Here is a 14,997-nt window from a genome sequence, read left to right as displayed (position 1 = left end):
ATACCTACACACTATACATACACATACACTTACATACACAAACAAATCTACACACACATACACACAAAATAATCAAATGTAAAATGAAGAAAGAAAAGGAGGGATTGAGGGAGGGAAGGGGGAGGAAGGGAGAGGGATGGAGAGGGAGGGAAGGGGGAGGAAGGGAGAGGGATGGAGAGGGAGGGAAGTAGGAGGAAGGGAGAGGGATGGAGAGGGAGGGAAGAGGAAGGAAGAAAGAGGGACAGAGAGGGAGGGAAGTCACAAAGTCTATTTACATTGTGCTTTTCACTCTTGTTAAAGTCTGCTGGGCTGTTTAACCCCTGGCTGTGGTTTTTCTCTCTGCTCCAATTCCTGCTGCTATTTCGGGGGCCTCAATGTCCTCAGCATGAACTCTCCAACACCTTAGCTTTTCAGTTCCTTACTATCCCACTTTTCCAGTGACCTTTTACTTCCTCTCCAGTCCTGTGACTCACTCCAGTGACATTTAGATGTCATCTTCATTTGGATCTGCTCATCTCTAGAGCGTCTGTGCTTTCTGCTCAGTTTTGATTCTATGGGGGGAAAACTCTTTTTAATTAAAAGAAGTAACATTTTGTTGAGGAAAAAAGGTTGTTCAGAAAAATACATCATTAAAAAAGAAGGTCAGTGAGGAGGCTCAGCGGATAGTGGGGCTTGCTGCTAAGCCCAACGATGACCTTGGTTCAATACCTAGGCTCTACGTGGTGGGAGGATAGAAAGAACTCTTTGCCAATTGTCCTTTCACCTCCACAAACATCATGTGCATACATACACACCCATACACAAATAAATGCACGGTTGGTTTTGTTTTCTTTTAAAAGAAAATAAAGACACAGCAACCTAAAGATTACAATTCAGCTCGATTAAAAATCACTCAGCATTTTGGTAGGACTAATTTATTATCTGCTCTACCTCCAAAGTTCCTACATTTTTGCTTTTACCGTTTGCCTTTTCCCCACTGAATGATGTCTTCCTAAGTCAATAAGTCGAAACTATAGTCTCATTATCATGCTTGTAAAAGAACTTGCAGAGCGGTCACGGTATTCTTCCCCTGATGTAGGATGCTTCAACTGGCATGACTGACCTTTCCAGCTGGGTGGTTCTTTGCAGAGACGGGCAAGCTGTACGCCTTAGACAGCAGTTCTCAACCTTGGGTCACAACCCCTTTGGGGCTGTTGAACAATCCTTTCACTGGGCTCCCCTAAGACCATTGAAAGCATGAATATTTACATGACAATTAATAACAGCAACAAAGTGATAGTTATGAAGTATCAACAAAATAGTTTTATCATTTCCAGTCGCCACAACATGAAGAACTGTATTAAAGGGTCAAAGCAGTAGGAAGCTGATGCCAGAGAGTGTTCAACAGCGACCCCTCCGTACCCACTGCCTCAGGACTACGTGCCACAAACGCTTTCCCCAAGTCATAATCATCAAAATGGCTCCAGGTATCACCAAGGGTGTGTGTGGGAAATATTGCCCCAGAGATAGTCCCTGATGGTGGAAGCCTGCTTGTGTTAGACTTTTAGGTATTGTTCACTTTGTCAGGACTTGAAAACAACACTTATTTTGAAACTCTGACATTCACAGTAAATGCAACACAACTTTAAAATTCCCTTTAGAGAAGAAATGGCAAGCTGGAAACTTTGTTGTCTTTGTTCTAGAAGCCCTTGCAGCAAGTGTAACTGTTTATAATACAGCAGAAAGAACATACATATAGTTTCTCCAGATCCTATTTGTTTCCTAGCTTAGCCAATCCGTTTAAAACCACGCCCAACTGATTAGCAAAACAAAGCATCACCTTTCACTTTAAATATGTAACTCTTTGTTAGCCACCTTGGTAACATTCCTTCAGTTTATTGTCCATTTATATTGATGCCCTAGGACCTGCCTATTAATGTCCTTTGCCCATTCTTGGTTTTGTAAGAGCTGTTCATTCGGCATTCTGGCATGTCAACCAGCTTTGTTGCTATGAAAAAACATCCAAGAAAAACAACTTCTATGTAGAAAGATTTATTTGGGTTCAAAGGTTCAAAGGTTTCAGTCCATAGACTCTGTGGCGAGGCAGGTCACCATGGGAACATGACAGAACAAAACCACTCCTCTCTTCAGAGGTAGGAGGCAGAGTGAGCAGAAAGGACTAGAAACAAGATATGTCTTCGAAAGTCATGTGTTCAGTGACCTACTTCCTCAACCTCTACTAAGCTTTCATCATTTTGAAATAGTGCCACCAATTATTCACACACAGTGGGTCAGCTGTCACGATCCATCCAATCAGCTTCCAGAATCCCAGCTTTAAATATTGCTGCTCATAGCAGCCTTCCACACAGGAGCCTGTGCGGACATTCATAAGCAAACTGTATCATCAGGCTCATCTTTTTTTTTTTCTTGTAAACTTTATACTATATTTACCCATACAGAAACCATATGCTATTGAACTGCCAAGCTGTCAGCCATTGGACTATAGCTTGCTTTAAATGTTTCATCATAAGAAAGGACGCCTCGCTTGTTCTTCGTGTGGGTCCCCTAACAGTTGGAGTGCAGAGGGGATGCTCTGTCACTCTGTTGCCTGCCATTGGATCCCCTTCCCCTACTTGGTTGGGTCTCAGTGGGAGAGGATGTGCTTAGTCCTGATGGGGCTGGATGTCCCAGGGAAAGGTGGTATCCAAGGGAGGGGGGCTTCCCCTCCCCTGAAGAGAAGGAAAGGGGTTAAGAAATTTGTAAGGGTGGAACTGGGGGGAGGGAAAGGGGGGCTGCAATTGGGATGTAAAGTGAATACAAAAATAAAAGGGGGAAAAAAAAGAAAGGGTGCCTCTGAAACCACAAATTTGAGGGAGTTTCCTTCTATCAAGCTTATGTCTATTTTTCTACAGCTTTCATACTCTTGCACTGAGCCTTCTCTCTTTCTCTCTCTCTCTTCCCCTCTCCTCCTCTCTCTCTGCGTCTCTCTTCCTCTATGCCTTTCTCTTCCTCTCTGCCTCTTTTCCTCTCTTCCTCTCTCTGCCTCCTTTCTTCTCTCTCTTCCTCTCTCTTCTCTCTCTGTCTCTCTCTTCCTCTCTGCCTCTCTCTTTCTCTCTGCCTCTCTTTTCCTCTCTCTCTCTTCCTCTCCCTTCCCCTTGAGCAGTGCATCTCACACCAGAATGTAGGCTGAATCTCTGCATCACTGTTAAAGGAGTGGGATGAGGGATCCAGAATTTTTGCAAGCCCCAGGTGACATCAAAGTCCTTAGACCACACTTAAGGTCACTAAGTGCTAAACCTTCAAGACCCCAGCCCTCTGATTCCCTACCCAGGTTGGCTGGTGTCAGCCTGCAGGACAGCACCTGTGACGTTTTCTCACCCCATCAGCCACCATCTCCCACATTCCAGCCACAGAGCCACTCACTACAGCAGTGGTCCTTAACCTTCTCGGTGCTGCGACCTTTTAACTCAGTTCCTCACATTGTGGTGACCCCCCTCAACCATAAAACTATTTCATGGCTACTTCATAACTGTAATCTTGTTGTAAACTGCCATGCAAATCCCTGCTATGGGACCCCTGTGAAAGGGCTGTTGACGACCACCAGGTCCAGGAAGTGACCATCCTGCCGTGTATTTCTGCGGCCGTCTGTGATCTCCAGTGAGGCCTTCCCTCACTTTGCTTGTCTCCCCCATAATAACTGCATAAACTCGGTGACTGTCCTCAAGCCACGCCCCTCCCCTTTCCTTTGAGCTGTCCACCCATGATCAGGGAAAGAAGCTCTCCCAAGCCCGAGGTGGCACAGCAGCAAATACGTTCGAAAGTGCGAGCGCTGGGTGTATTAAAGCTTCCGGATCGCCAGAAAATTCTCCTTAAAGATACATCCATTAACCCGGGCTTGTTTAATAAACGCCTCGTGGCTCTAAGGATGTGCCCAGCAACCTTATTCAAGACATCAGACTGACTTCCATTTTATAGAGCTCTTAGTGCGCCTAGCACAGTGAATTCACATGGCCCCTAGGGCCAGAGGAAGGACTTACTGCCTGGAATCACAGGAGACCTTGAAGTTCCCCTAGAACTCACAACCTTACGCCTCCTGTGTTTGTAAGGGAGGACAAGCAGTCCTTCACCCTGGGTTTCCCACTCAGTCCTCCTCCCCAACCTCTAAACCAGTGCCTCTCAACCTTCCTGATACTGCAGCCCTTTCATACCGCTCCTCATGCTGTGTGACCCCAACCATGAAATTATCTCGTTATGACTTCACTGTAAACTTGCTGCCGTTATGAAACGTAAATATTCAGGATATCTGATACGCGACCCTTGTGAAAAGGTCGGTTGAGCCTCAAGGGCTCTCGACAGGCTGAGAACCTCTGCTTTAAAACATTTGTTCTTTTATTAGTAGTGTGTATGTGCACGGGGGTTGGGGGAGGTGCCGCAAGGAGCACATGGTACCTGTGGAGGTCAGAGGACAACTTTGTGGAGTCTAGTCTCTCCTACCTTTACTAGGGTTCTGAGACTGGAATTCCAGTGGCTATATCCGCAGCCCAAGCGTCTTTACTCTCTGAGCCACCGCTCCTACCCTCAAGGGCCCTATTAAGATTAACTCCCTCCTTTTGTACACTGGAAAGGAAATTCCATCCCCTCAATTTGGGATGGTCCCTGTCGTCACTATTTTAAAAATCTGTTTAAGATGTGTTATAACAAGTCGGTAGCTTTCGGAGTTTGTTTGCTCCAGACCCTGGCGGGAGTCGGTATTTCTTTAACAGTATATGTAAATCCATGGGACAGAGAGACTGTGTGTGTAGCGTCCTTTACAACATGAAGACCTTTTGTCACGAACCACTTCTCACCAGTCACGGTCTGTGTTCTGTTCAATGCAAACACAGCCTGCCCCCTCCTCCCAAAAAAGCAGAATTTTCGGAAGGAGTACTGGAACTGACCAGAGGACGATGGAGCAGCGACCACAGTGGCTCTGATTTCGTCCTGCGAGTTGGTCACAAACTTAACTCTGATTCAGTCAAATCCTATCTACTAGACACTTTTGTTGGACTTCACACTAGGCACATGAAACTCACATGCTCGTTCTTTCTTGAAAACTCCGGGCTCCCCCAGTAAAACACAGGGCTGAAAGCCTGGCCAAGCTAGGACTCCAGGTGACCTGCCCACTGCCTGCCGTGGGCACTGTCATCGCAGAGTTCCCGGGGCCGCGGTGGCCGAGGCCAGGCCGCACGTCCAACACTGGCTCGGACAGGTCGCGCCCCACCGCGCTCTTGTGCTCAATACCCTGCGGCGCCTGCTGTCCCCGGAGCGAAGGCGGAGACTCCGCCCCCGGGGCGGGCGCGGCGCGGAGTGGGCGTGCCTGTGGGCGGGGCGTCCGGGACCCGCCCCTCTGTCCGGGCTATAACTCCCCGGAGCGCCCGGCGCCCGCCGGCGGGCGGAGACGCGCGCCTGGCACTGGTGAGACGGGGTGTGCGGAAGGGTGCTGCTGCGGGGACTCGGGTGGGCTGCGGGGCTCCCGTGGGACCACCTCCACCTGGCCTCTCTAGAGGAGGGAGCGTGGAGCTCAGGTGCTCCGAAGGGCTGGCGGTGCCCGCGCTTCCCCGGCGGTCCTCTGCTGATCACTCCTCCTTCATCTCTAGGACATGGACCGCGCGCGCCTGTGGCTGGGGCTTCTGCTGCCCGTGGTGGCCGCCTTGGATTTCCGATACCACCACCAGGAAGGGATGGAGGCGTTCCTAAAGAGCGTGGCTCAGAACTACAGTTCGATCACGTACTTGCACAGTATCGGGAAATCGGTGAGAGGTAGGTGGCCTCCTGCGCACGTCCCTTAACCCGCGTTCAAAAGTAAGTTGAATGGCCGCGTCTGGTGCCCTGTTCGCGAGGCTCGCCGACGTGCTCCGCGCAGGTAAAGCATACTGTGCCCAGTCAGTGGGTTTTCTGCTTTTGCTGGTTGTTTGTTGTTTTGTTTTTGTCTTCAATTTTGTTAGATCAGGAAGGCGGTACGAGGAACGGTGTGTATACTGCTGTCCCTCTACCGAGAGTCAGTATCACTCAGTCCTCTGTGTTTCTGCCTTTGGGGATTGGGAGGACATTAGTTATCTGAGAGGTGTATCTTCACTCCTTTTCAAGGTAAACATCTTCCTCAGTTTCCCTTTTTCTTGGCTTCTCTGCATACTGATTGAGACTGTTAAAACTAGACCGTGCCGTACTTTTTGTGGAGTTCTAAGCATGCGTGGTGAACCCTATGGCTTAAAGTTCTGAGAAAATGCGGGTCTACATCTAAAGGCTGGTTTTGAAGGGTGCACCTGCTTGGTAGTAAGTCGAAACGAATGATATCCTTAGCATTTTCACGTGTATCGCTTAGTCTGCTTTAATTTTGAAACTATATATTCTCAGTGGAGGGAGCAGATGGGGATCAAAGAAATTAAGGATTTTGGTCAAGTTACCTAGATGGCCTCTCTTTCTTCCTCCCTCCCTCCCTCTCTCCCTTCCTTTCTCTTGTTCTTTCCTTCCTTCCTTCTTTCTATCTATCTGTCTGTCTATCTATCTCCTGGAGATAAAACTCAGGACCTCATTTGTGTTCCGCAAACATTGTATCGTGAACCTAACCTACTATCCATAGAGGGTGAAGTTTTAGCCAGGACTGGCTCCTTATCATTTTGGGTGGGGCAAATTAACTTAGCAGGAGCCATCACTGTTTCTCCATCTTCTGTTACTACGTTGATTCTCACAGAAGCGGTTGCCAGCAAACGGAATGCTTGACATAAGAGAGTCAGAAAGTTCATGCGGTTTGGCTCAGCTGTGGAGGTTGTGTTCAAATTCTTACCTGCAACTTTAGCACTGATCCATTAACTCGGCCGAGAGTCTTACAACCACACCACTAAGTAATCAGTCACTGCTCATAATGGTTACTATCGTGGTTCTTGTAAGAAATACGAAAAATGCAAAACAAAAACAGCTTGGACTGTGTACCAGAGGCTTTATTTTTGAAACGGCATTGCCAGAGTTGGTGTCAGAAAAAAAATCTTAGATCCTCTGGTTTCCACAAGACCCGACTATATGTGAAGAATTACATCTTGAATCAGCACGAAGATTGGACCTCTTAAAATAATTTATCCCAAGGGCGAGAGTAGAGCAAATTTAAAAGATTTAAGAACACTAATTAATATAAAAGAAATGTGCACCGCAACTAATGTGTTGCTGTTCCATCGTGTTGTAACCAAGGTGATGGGATGCTGTTAGTACTACATGACTTGTGTGGTTTTGTGTTTTCAAACACAAGGTTCTTGTGACAGGTAAATGGGACTGTTCGAATGGGAGCCGCCCACTCACCTGAACTCAAACCATGGGAAGCGTGAAAGCCAATAGACTGGCTTGACCTTTGTTTTAAACCCTGTATGTGCTTCAGTGGTTAAAGGATGAAGGGGCTGTGATGTAAGAAATAAATGCTGACACCAGCAGCTAGATATTTAATGCTGCGTATTAAATATTACTTGGATTAGGAAAAAAAAAATCCCAAATCTCCCGTTAGGTTCCAGGGTAGGTTAAACTGTACTCCTGTGATTGACACCTGGTTGCCAAGGTAACCCTGATTTTTGGTGGGATAACTGAGGCCTGGTGATGTTTAATGGTGCTCTTTTCCACAGGATAAGAAATTTTTCCCTGGACATTTGCCCTCTGGTGTGAGGTATGTGTACTTATCATCCTACATGGATGAAGTTACATATTCAAGGCACCACACACAGCTTTTTATATGTGCCTTTTAAAGATAACTTACTGGGCGGGTGAGATGGCTCAGCTGGTAAGTGCACTTACTGCCCAGCCCTGGGACTCACGTGCTACAAGGAGAGGACCACCTTACGTAGTTGTCTTTTGAATTCTGCATATGTGCTGTGCCATGCATGGGCCACACACACATTCTAAAAGTAATGAAATTTTAAATTTATTATGTTGGTTTACAATTCCCCAAAAATGTATATTAAGGGGGAAAACTCCTAAAACACTGTTTCTCATGTCGCTGCAGCGGCTTTTCCATTGTGGTTGAAGCAAAAGGAGGAGCTTCTGTCTCTCGTTTGCTTCTCCAGGAACTTCCACAGGTTGGCTGGAGCCTGCGTGCTTTCTCGGGTGTCCAGAAACCTCCTCAGGATTGGCTTAGATTCTTGCTCCCACAAACAGAGGGTGAGCTTATAGATGCCCCTCTCTCACGCCCTCCTGCTCTTGACTGCTTAGGTATAAGAACTGGATTCTCCTGAGTGTGTGTGTGTTGGGGGAATGATCCATCTATATAAGATCTGAGGCGCAGCAGTTGGTTTTCCCCACATTCTGCTTTTTCCAAACATGCTCCCAAAAACCAATTTGCTAGAGGTCCTGTATAAAGTGAGGGAAATATTGAAAGATCCAGAACCGAATCTCAGAACAAACCCTAAAGCCTCGGAATTTTGGCTCTTGCTGTCCCCATGCATGATTTAAAGTCAGCTGAACTTAGCAGGCATTTCCTTTTAAGAAATCTAACAAATTTGTAAGTATTTGGGGGCCTTAAAAAAAAATACACATTTTTCAGATGTAAGAAAATGTGTTATATATCCTTTGGATTTTTAGTATAATATTTTAAGTGGAAGTTGGGGCAAGGAATATCCAAAGAGTAAAACCAGTGTCATATTTTGCTTCATTTATAGCCAGTGTCAACTTGCATTTCAAATCTCAAATGCTTAGACAGAAATATTTTCGAGACTTGTAAAAGTAATAATGAGAGCCAGCATTTTAAGTAACTAATATGCTTACCTGTGTGTGAGAGAGAGAGACAGACAGACAGACACACAGACAGACCAGACACGCAGAGAGACAGAAAAAGGCCTAATCATCCTAACAATGGCACCCAACACCACCATGTCCACCTTGATTTATGTGTAAAGAAATGGAGCTGGAAAATAAATAGCTTTGTTGTTCTTTCAGAGGATCAGACCCCAGTTCCCAATACCCACATAGTGGTTCACAACTGCCTATAACTCCAACTCTAGAGTCTAGGATGCCCTCTTCTGGCTTCTCAGGGTACCTACACAACACTACACACACACATACACACACACACACACACACACACACACATAATAAAACAGATATTTTACAAATAGGAATTGGAATTAAATAAATTGTTCATTTTTATAACAGAGGCTTGACTAAAATCAAAACCTACCTTGGGCCAAGGTCTGAATCGGCAGCCTTTTTGCTATGAGGTTTCCCCAGCTCTCCCCTTCTGGTCTTATTCCTACCCTTTCCCTACCCTGCCCTTCCACCTGTCCCCACTGGCCCCTGGACCCTGTGATTCGGGTAGTAAACATTCCTCACATGTGGAATGAGCCCCTGCCAATGAAAGCTTTCTGGTTTCATTCCAGTCCCTTGAGCCCCATCTTTTGGTACAGCTAGCCCACTCTCTTAGCTCGGGCGCTCACATTCCTGGATTAGGAAGCAAAAAGGAAGAGAGGGTCCTTGTGATCAGCACACAGTCTGGGGTCTGCCATCTTGAGCTCGAGGCCTTGAGCTGAAGAGGATTCTCACTGAGGACAGCACCCCCTGGAGGGGATTTGGGGGAAGTGAAGGGAAGATTTAGTTCTTAGCTTGGGACTATGGGAGGCAGGTGAATCATGGAACAGTCACACATGGGGAAAGACTGACCCATTCGGTTGTTTAACAACCCCCATAGGTGAACTATCCAATGTCTAAACCCAAAACAAGGTGGATGGACAAAACTTTCCCTCACCGTTGTAACATATACCGAACTTCCCAGGAACTCAGCTGTAGACTGATTGACATCAACTTACATTGTTTTGAGAGAGTTTAACATCTTCCAAGTCCCTTCCCCAATGTCTGCAGAGATGAACCTTTCTGTTTGTCACCCCTGTGAATAACTGACTTTCTCTTTGCCTTCTGGCAGGGTCATCTCAAGAGCTTTTCGTAATTTGGCATCATATTTTATACAATTTCTCTTCTATTTCTCCTTTTAATGCAGTTTGAGTATTAGATTGGCTCTCTTGAAGCTATGCACAGAAATATGTTATGAACCGTACACCAGCATAGAAAAGGGGACAACAAAATACTGGACTCAGCAAAGGAGGAACCAGAGCCAAGGGAAGAACTCTGACACACAAAGGGATTTGAACTCTGCTTCGTAGAGACGAGCTCCTGCTCTGGCTGGCACCAGAGGCCTTTTTTTTTTTTTTTTTTTTTTTTTTTTTTATCCCCAGCATAAGGTTTCCTACAGATGTTCCAATTCTTTGGGGTCCTTTGTTTCAGTCTTCTGATAGCCAATGGAAAAGGTCCAGGTATCTTAGAATATCATTGCTCCTGCAGGACAGTTATTATTATATTTGTATAATTTGGGGGGAACTGAGTGCCATTGTCACATCTCAGCTCAGAAGGCCCTGGATATATGAGGAAGCCAACGGACTCTTAGTGCCTTTCCGGCAGTAAACAATATAACAGAGTTATTCACCAACTGGTATTCAGAACAACACTGGAGTGGCTCCGCTCTCTTTTCCCCTTTATTCTCTCTGCCCAGACTGAACAGAGCGGTGTTAGAAGAAGAAAGGATGACCATTTTTAAAGCCCTATTTAATGGTAGACAGTTGCTTTTGTGAGAAAGTAGGCACTGTCACATGGGACACACAAATACGTGTGCAGCCTGTGACGGTGTCACCGAGCTTTCTTCTATTTGAAAGGAAGAGTCACTTACACCTTACTAATAACACCAAAGGCAGAGTCAGTTTTCACAAAAGGCTTGTTCAGTTGAGGACGATTATTTTCTGTTTCCTCTCGCTTCGTTGGAGTCAAGTGTAACAATGACAACCCACAGACTGGCACATTTGCCTCCCACCTGTGAGAAACAGAAAGGGAGCTACCTCATAGCAAATCTTCCTTGGAAAGGTTTTCAGGTGGTGGTAAGATGTCCTAGCAAAACACAGCAGTTACAGAGACTTCCAGGCCTCTTATGCAGAAAGTCCTTTGACCAACTGATTTTTTAAAAAGATTTATTTATTTAATGTATATGAGTACACTGTAGCTGTCTTCAGATACCAGAAGAGGGCACTGGATCCCATTACAGATGGTTGTGAGCCACTATGTGTTTGCTGGGTTTTGAACTCAGGACCTCTGGAAGAGCAAGCAGTCAGTGCTCTTATCCACTGAGCCATCTTTGGCCAATTGATTCTTGATGGGAAGCAAAGTGGAGTCCTCTTTGTGGCCGTAATAGGCTAACTGTGGCGGGACAGTCTATCGCTGTGTGGCTGTCTCTCATACTTGCTAACGGGAAGCCAGAAAACAGGAGCGTATGGGTGGGTCTTGACAATTGCCAAGAAGAGCTTAAGTGGGGCAGAAGTCAGAGGACGTCCTAGAACCCACGGAAAACTAGGAGTGTTCCTCCGATCTCAGCACACCCACAGCAAGAGGGCAGAATCTCTGGAAGTTTATGGGCCAGTTAGCTTGTGGGTGGGAAACAAGAGACATCTCTCAGACAAGGTGAAAGGCAAGGACCATCATTGGAAGGTGGACTCAGTAGTACACACATGTCTAAATACATATGCACAACATGTCTAAATACATACTCACACACACATACACACATAAACACATACACATGCACACATACACACATACATACACACTATACACACAAACACACATGCACACATACATATACACAATACACATGTACACATACACACATATGTACACATTATACTCACATACACATACACACATACATACACACACAAATACACATGCACACATACACATACATAGACACATATACACTACACACATACACACTATACATGCAAACATACACATACACACATGTATACTATACACACATACACACTATACATGCAAACATATACATACACATATGTACATAAATACAGTGAGAAAATGAAAGAAGCACTGGAGGTTTGTTCTTCAGAGCCAGCAGCACGTGGACTGGGTGTGGAAACAGTTGTGAGGGAGAGAGGAAGAAAGATGACCCAGGGGCACGCTTTAACACGCTCCTTCCTGCTTTGGCAGCTCAGAGTATTGGTGCCATCCTCCAAGATAGAGAAAACTAGAAGAGGCCAGATCTGGGGTAGAGTCGGGAGCTCAGACACAAAGACCAGGCATGGTGACACACCTTTAATCCCAGCAGCACTTGGGAGGCAGAGCCAGGAGCATCTCTGTGAATTCAAGGCCAGCTCCATCTACATAGTGAGTTCCAGGCTAGCCTGGGCTACGCAGTGAGACACTACCTCAAAACCCAGTGAAACAAGCCCAAGTCCTCAGGAGATCTCCAGCCAGGACTTCAGTGAGTATTTAGGTAAATGGAACTTAGGAGAAGCTTGGCCATGAAAATGAACTTGGAGATTGTAGTGGTGAATACTTGAAAAATCAAAGGTTTCAGGCACACCACACTACCCCCTGGTGCTCTCTGTCCCCAGCAGCACTACCCCCTAGTCTCTCTGCCCGACAGCCTCTCTGCTGCGAACCCTGCTCACATTCCCAGTATCCACTCCCTATGGTTATTGTCACAATTCCCGGTAACCTGACAAATTCAAAGCTCTTGATGCTTGTAATTTGTCAATCAGATTTATATTAGTAAATTCCCACTCCACAAAACATCCACACTCAATAAACTCAGAGCCAATTGATATTGATATAAACTGCCCACCTAGATAAGACAGATTGTCCTGTACTAATCCATCCCTTATAAGATACTCGTAGCTACATGTGGCTGTTTAAAGCCACAGGTCCTGGTCATCCTCATCCTCCAACTTCTCTTCTTTCTCCTCTCCCATCTCTCCACCTTTCCAAAACTCTGCCCCCACCTGTCTTTTTCACTGCCCAATCACAGGCCTTGCCTTCTCTTGTGCCTGCCCTCACCTGCTTACAGACATCATCCACAGAGATCATCTACTGCTGATGATATTGGCAACACAGAGAATAGCGAAACCATCCTACAAGAGAGTGGGAGCCAAGAAAAGGCTAGAACAGAGCTGAAGGCTAGTCCAACGCTTACAGTCTGGTAGACCTAGGAGCCAACAAAGGAGGGAAAATGAAATCAGTGGGGAGGGGGGACTAAGAATAGTGCCACAGGAAGGAGGAGATACCCAGGGTCCCTTGACTTCTGCAGGGGATTTTCTGGAAGGACTCCAAGTCGAGATAAGTTCAAACCCAAGGCTGAGCTTGCAGCAAGGACACCACACAGAAGCAGCAGGGTGAGGCTGTGCTAGAAAGAGGGAGAGAGTGAGCCCAGGTTCTGTCCCCCTCGGGGACATGTTGCTTACCAGCTGTGAGCCAGAGACAAGTGAATGATCCCTCCAAACCGGAAAGCCCACTGGTGCCTCGGAGTTCACAGTTCAGCTTGACTGTCAGCAATACCAACCTCTGAGTACCGGGTCAAACAATGCTCTTATCCCGACTCACTGCCTCAGGCTGGGTACAGGATACAGAAATAGCGTAACTAGCAAGCAGTTCAACACTGCGGAGTTCGTTTGGTTCAGGGTCATTGCCGAGACTGCAGGTGTTTCCAGAGATAAGCAAGAGCAGAGAAAGGTAGACTGGCTGTGATAATCACTTCCTCTCAAGGTCATGGTTAATATTAAATGTTGCTGGGAGTCAGAACTGAGAGCCATAAACTTAAGTAAGACGACCCAAACTATAGCTAAGGAAATAATTCCATTTTTCTATAGACAGACTTAGTTGCTTTAGCAGTTCAGTGCCTGAGATTTTGCTGTTCTAGTAGCCTGGAAATATGAAGGTAAAGAAGTAAGACATGACCCCTGCCCTGAAACTGTTAGGAGAACAGGAGAAAAGCAAGACAGCCAGTGAACAGATATGATTAGTTCTGGGGGGGGGGGGGGACAGAAGGCAACTCGGAAAGACAGAAGGATACTAAGCCTGCTGCAACAGGAAAGGCGGGGCAAACGGTGGGCCTGGGGTTGAAGAAGAATCCATCAACTTGGAGGTACAAAAAAAACTCACTTGGCCAAGGGGAGAAAGGAAGGTATGTGGACTGAAGCTCTTAACCGCCCTGTTGAAGCTACCTTGCTTCATCCAAAGGGGACATATTATTCCAGATATGAGGGTGGCAGGTTTGTTTCCTTGATCGGCAAATGTTTTAGCAGCTTTTATAATTTAAAAGACTGTTTTCTAAAATTATATTTATCTCCCCACTCTATGTGTGCCAGTTGTTAGTGTGGAGGTCAGGGGTCAACTTTTGAGGGTTTTTTCTTTCTTTCCACCACATGGATCACCGTGTTATCCTAGGGATCACACTCAGTTGGTCGGCCCTTTATAAGAATATAATTTGTGTGTGTGTGTGTGTGTGTGTGTGTGTGTGTGTGTGTGTGTACTGACAGATTTGGTTCATTAGGCCAGTCTGCCTTTTAGTGATTCACTTATGAATCCATTTAACCCATGTTTGTTCACTGACCTCTGCTGTCTAGCAGAACCTTTCCAGGTGGATAGAAAGAACAAATCCCGGGCTTCTTCCTTTCGTAACTACAGCGGAGTGGGCTGAAACCCTGTTGCTGTGGTGGGGAAAGCTTTGTCGGAGGACTAGGCTCCCAGCTCTGGCCCCTGGGGTGCTTGGTGAAGGTCAGAAAAGCTTCTCAGGGAAGCGGATACCTAAACCTCAGCACCTACGCAGACTTGTATGGGGAGAGGAATCCTACATGGCAGAGACAGGAAACCTCACTTGCCTCCATAGCTGGTCTGTGCCGAGACCAAGGCCTGACCAGCAACACAAGAGGCAGTTCCCATTGCGTGAGCCAGAGATGAGGCAGCTCTTCTCTGTACTGTCCAGGATGAGGATTGATTCCAGGGTATCTTAGCATCTTCAGCATCTTCATCCCACTGACTAGAAAACACAGTTTGGGATTTGGGATTTTTTTTTTTTTTTTTTTTTTTTTTTTTTTTTTTTTTTTGGCATTGTGCCCTTTATTTTTTAAAACAAAACGTCCAGAGAACAGTGGTTAGGTATGGAAAAGATGTTTT

General features: G+C 46.1%; 1 protein-coding gene across 1 annotated transcript in view; it reads left to right on the top strand.

Moving 5' to 3' along the window:
• Window positions 1-5,618: 5,618 nt before the first annotated feature.
• CPM (carboxypeptidase M) overlaps window positions 5,619-14,997 on the top strand; it is a gene marked incomplete at its 5' end in the record, with an annotated part of 52,263 nt that continues 42,884 nt past the window's right edge. The window contains one exon of the mRNA XM_080935758.1: window positions 5,619-5,782. Within this exon, the coding sequence (XP_080791884.1) occupies window positions 5,619-5,782 (164 nt within the window). The remainder of the gene's footprint in view (window positions 5,783-14,997) is intronic.

The sequence above is a fragment of the Micromys minutus genome (genome assembly GCF_963924665.1).
Source record: "Micromys minutus genome assembly, chromosome: 22".
NCBI classification, from domain to species: Eukaryota; Metazoa; Chordata; class Mammalia; order Rodentia; family Muridae; genus Micromys; species Micromys minutus.
The sequence above is the reverse complement of the archived record's forward strand: the minus strand, read 5'-3'. Positions and strand labels throughout refer to the sequence as shown.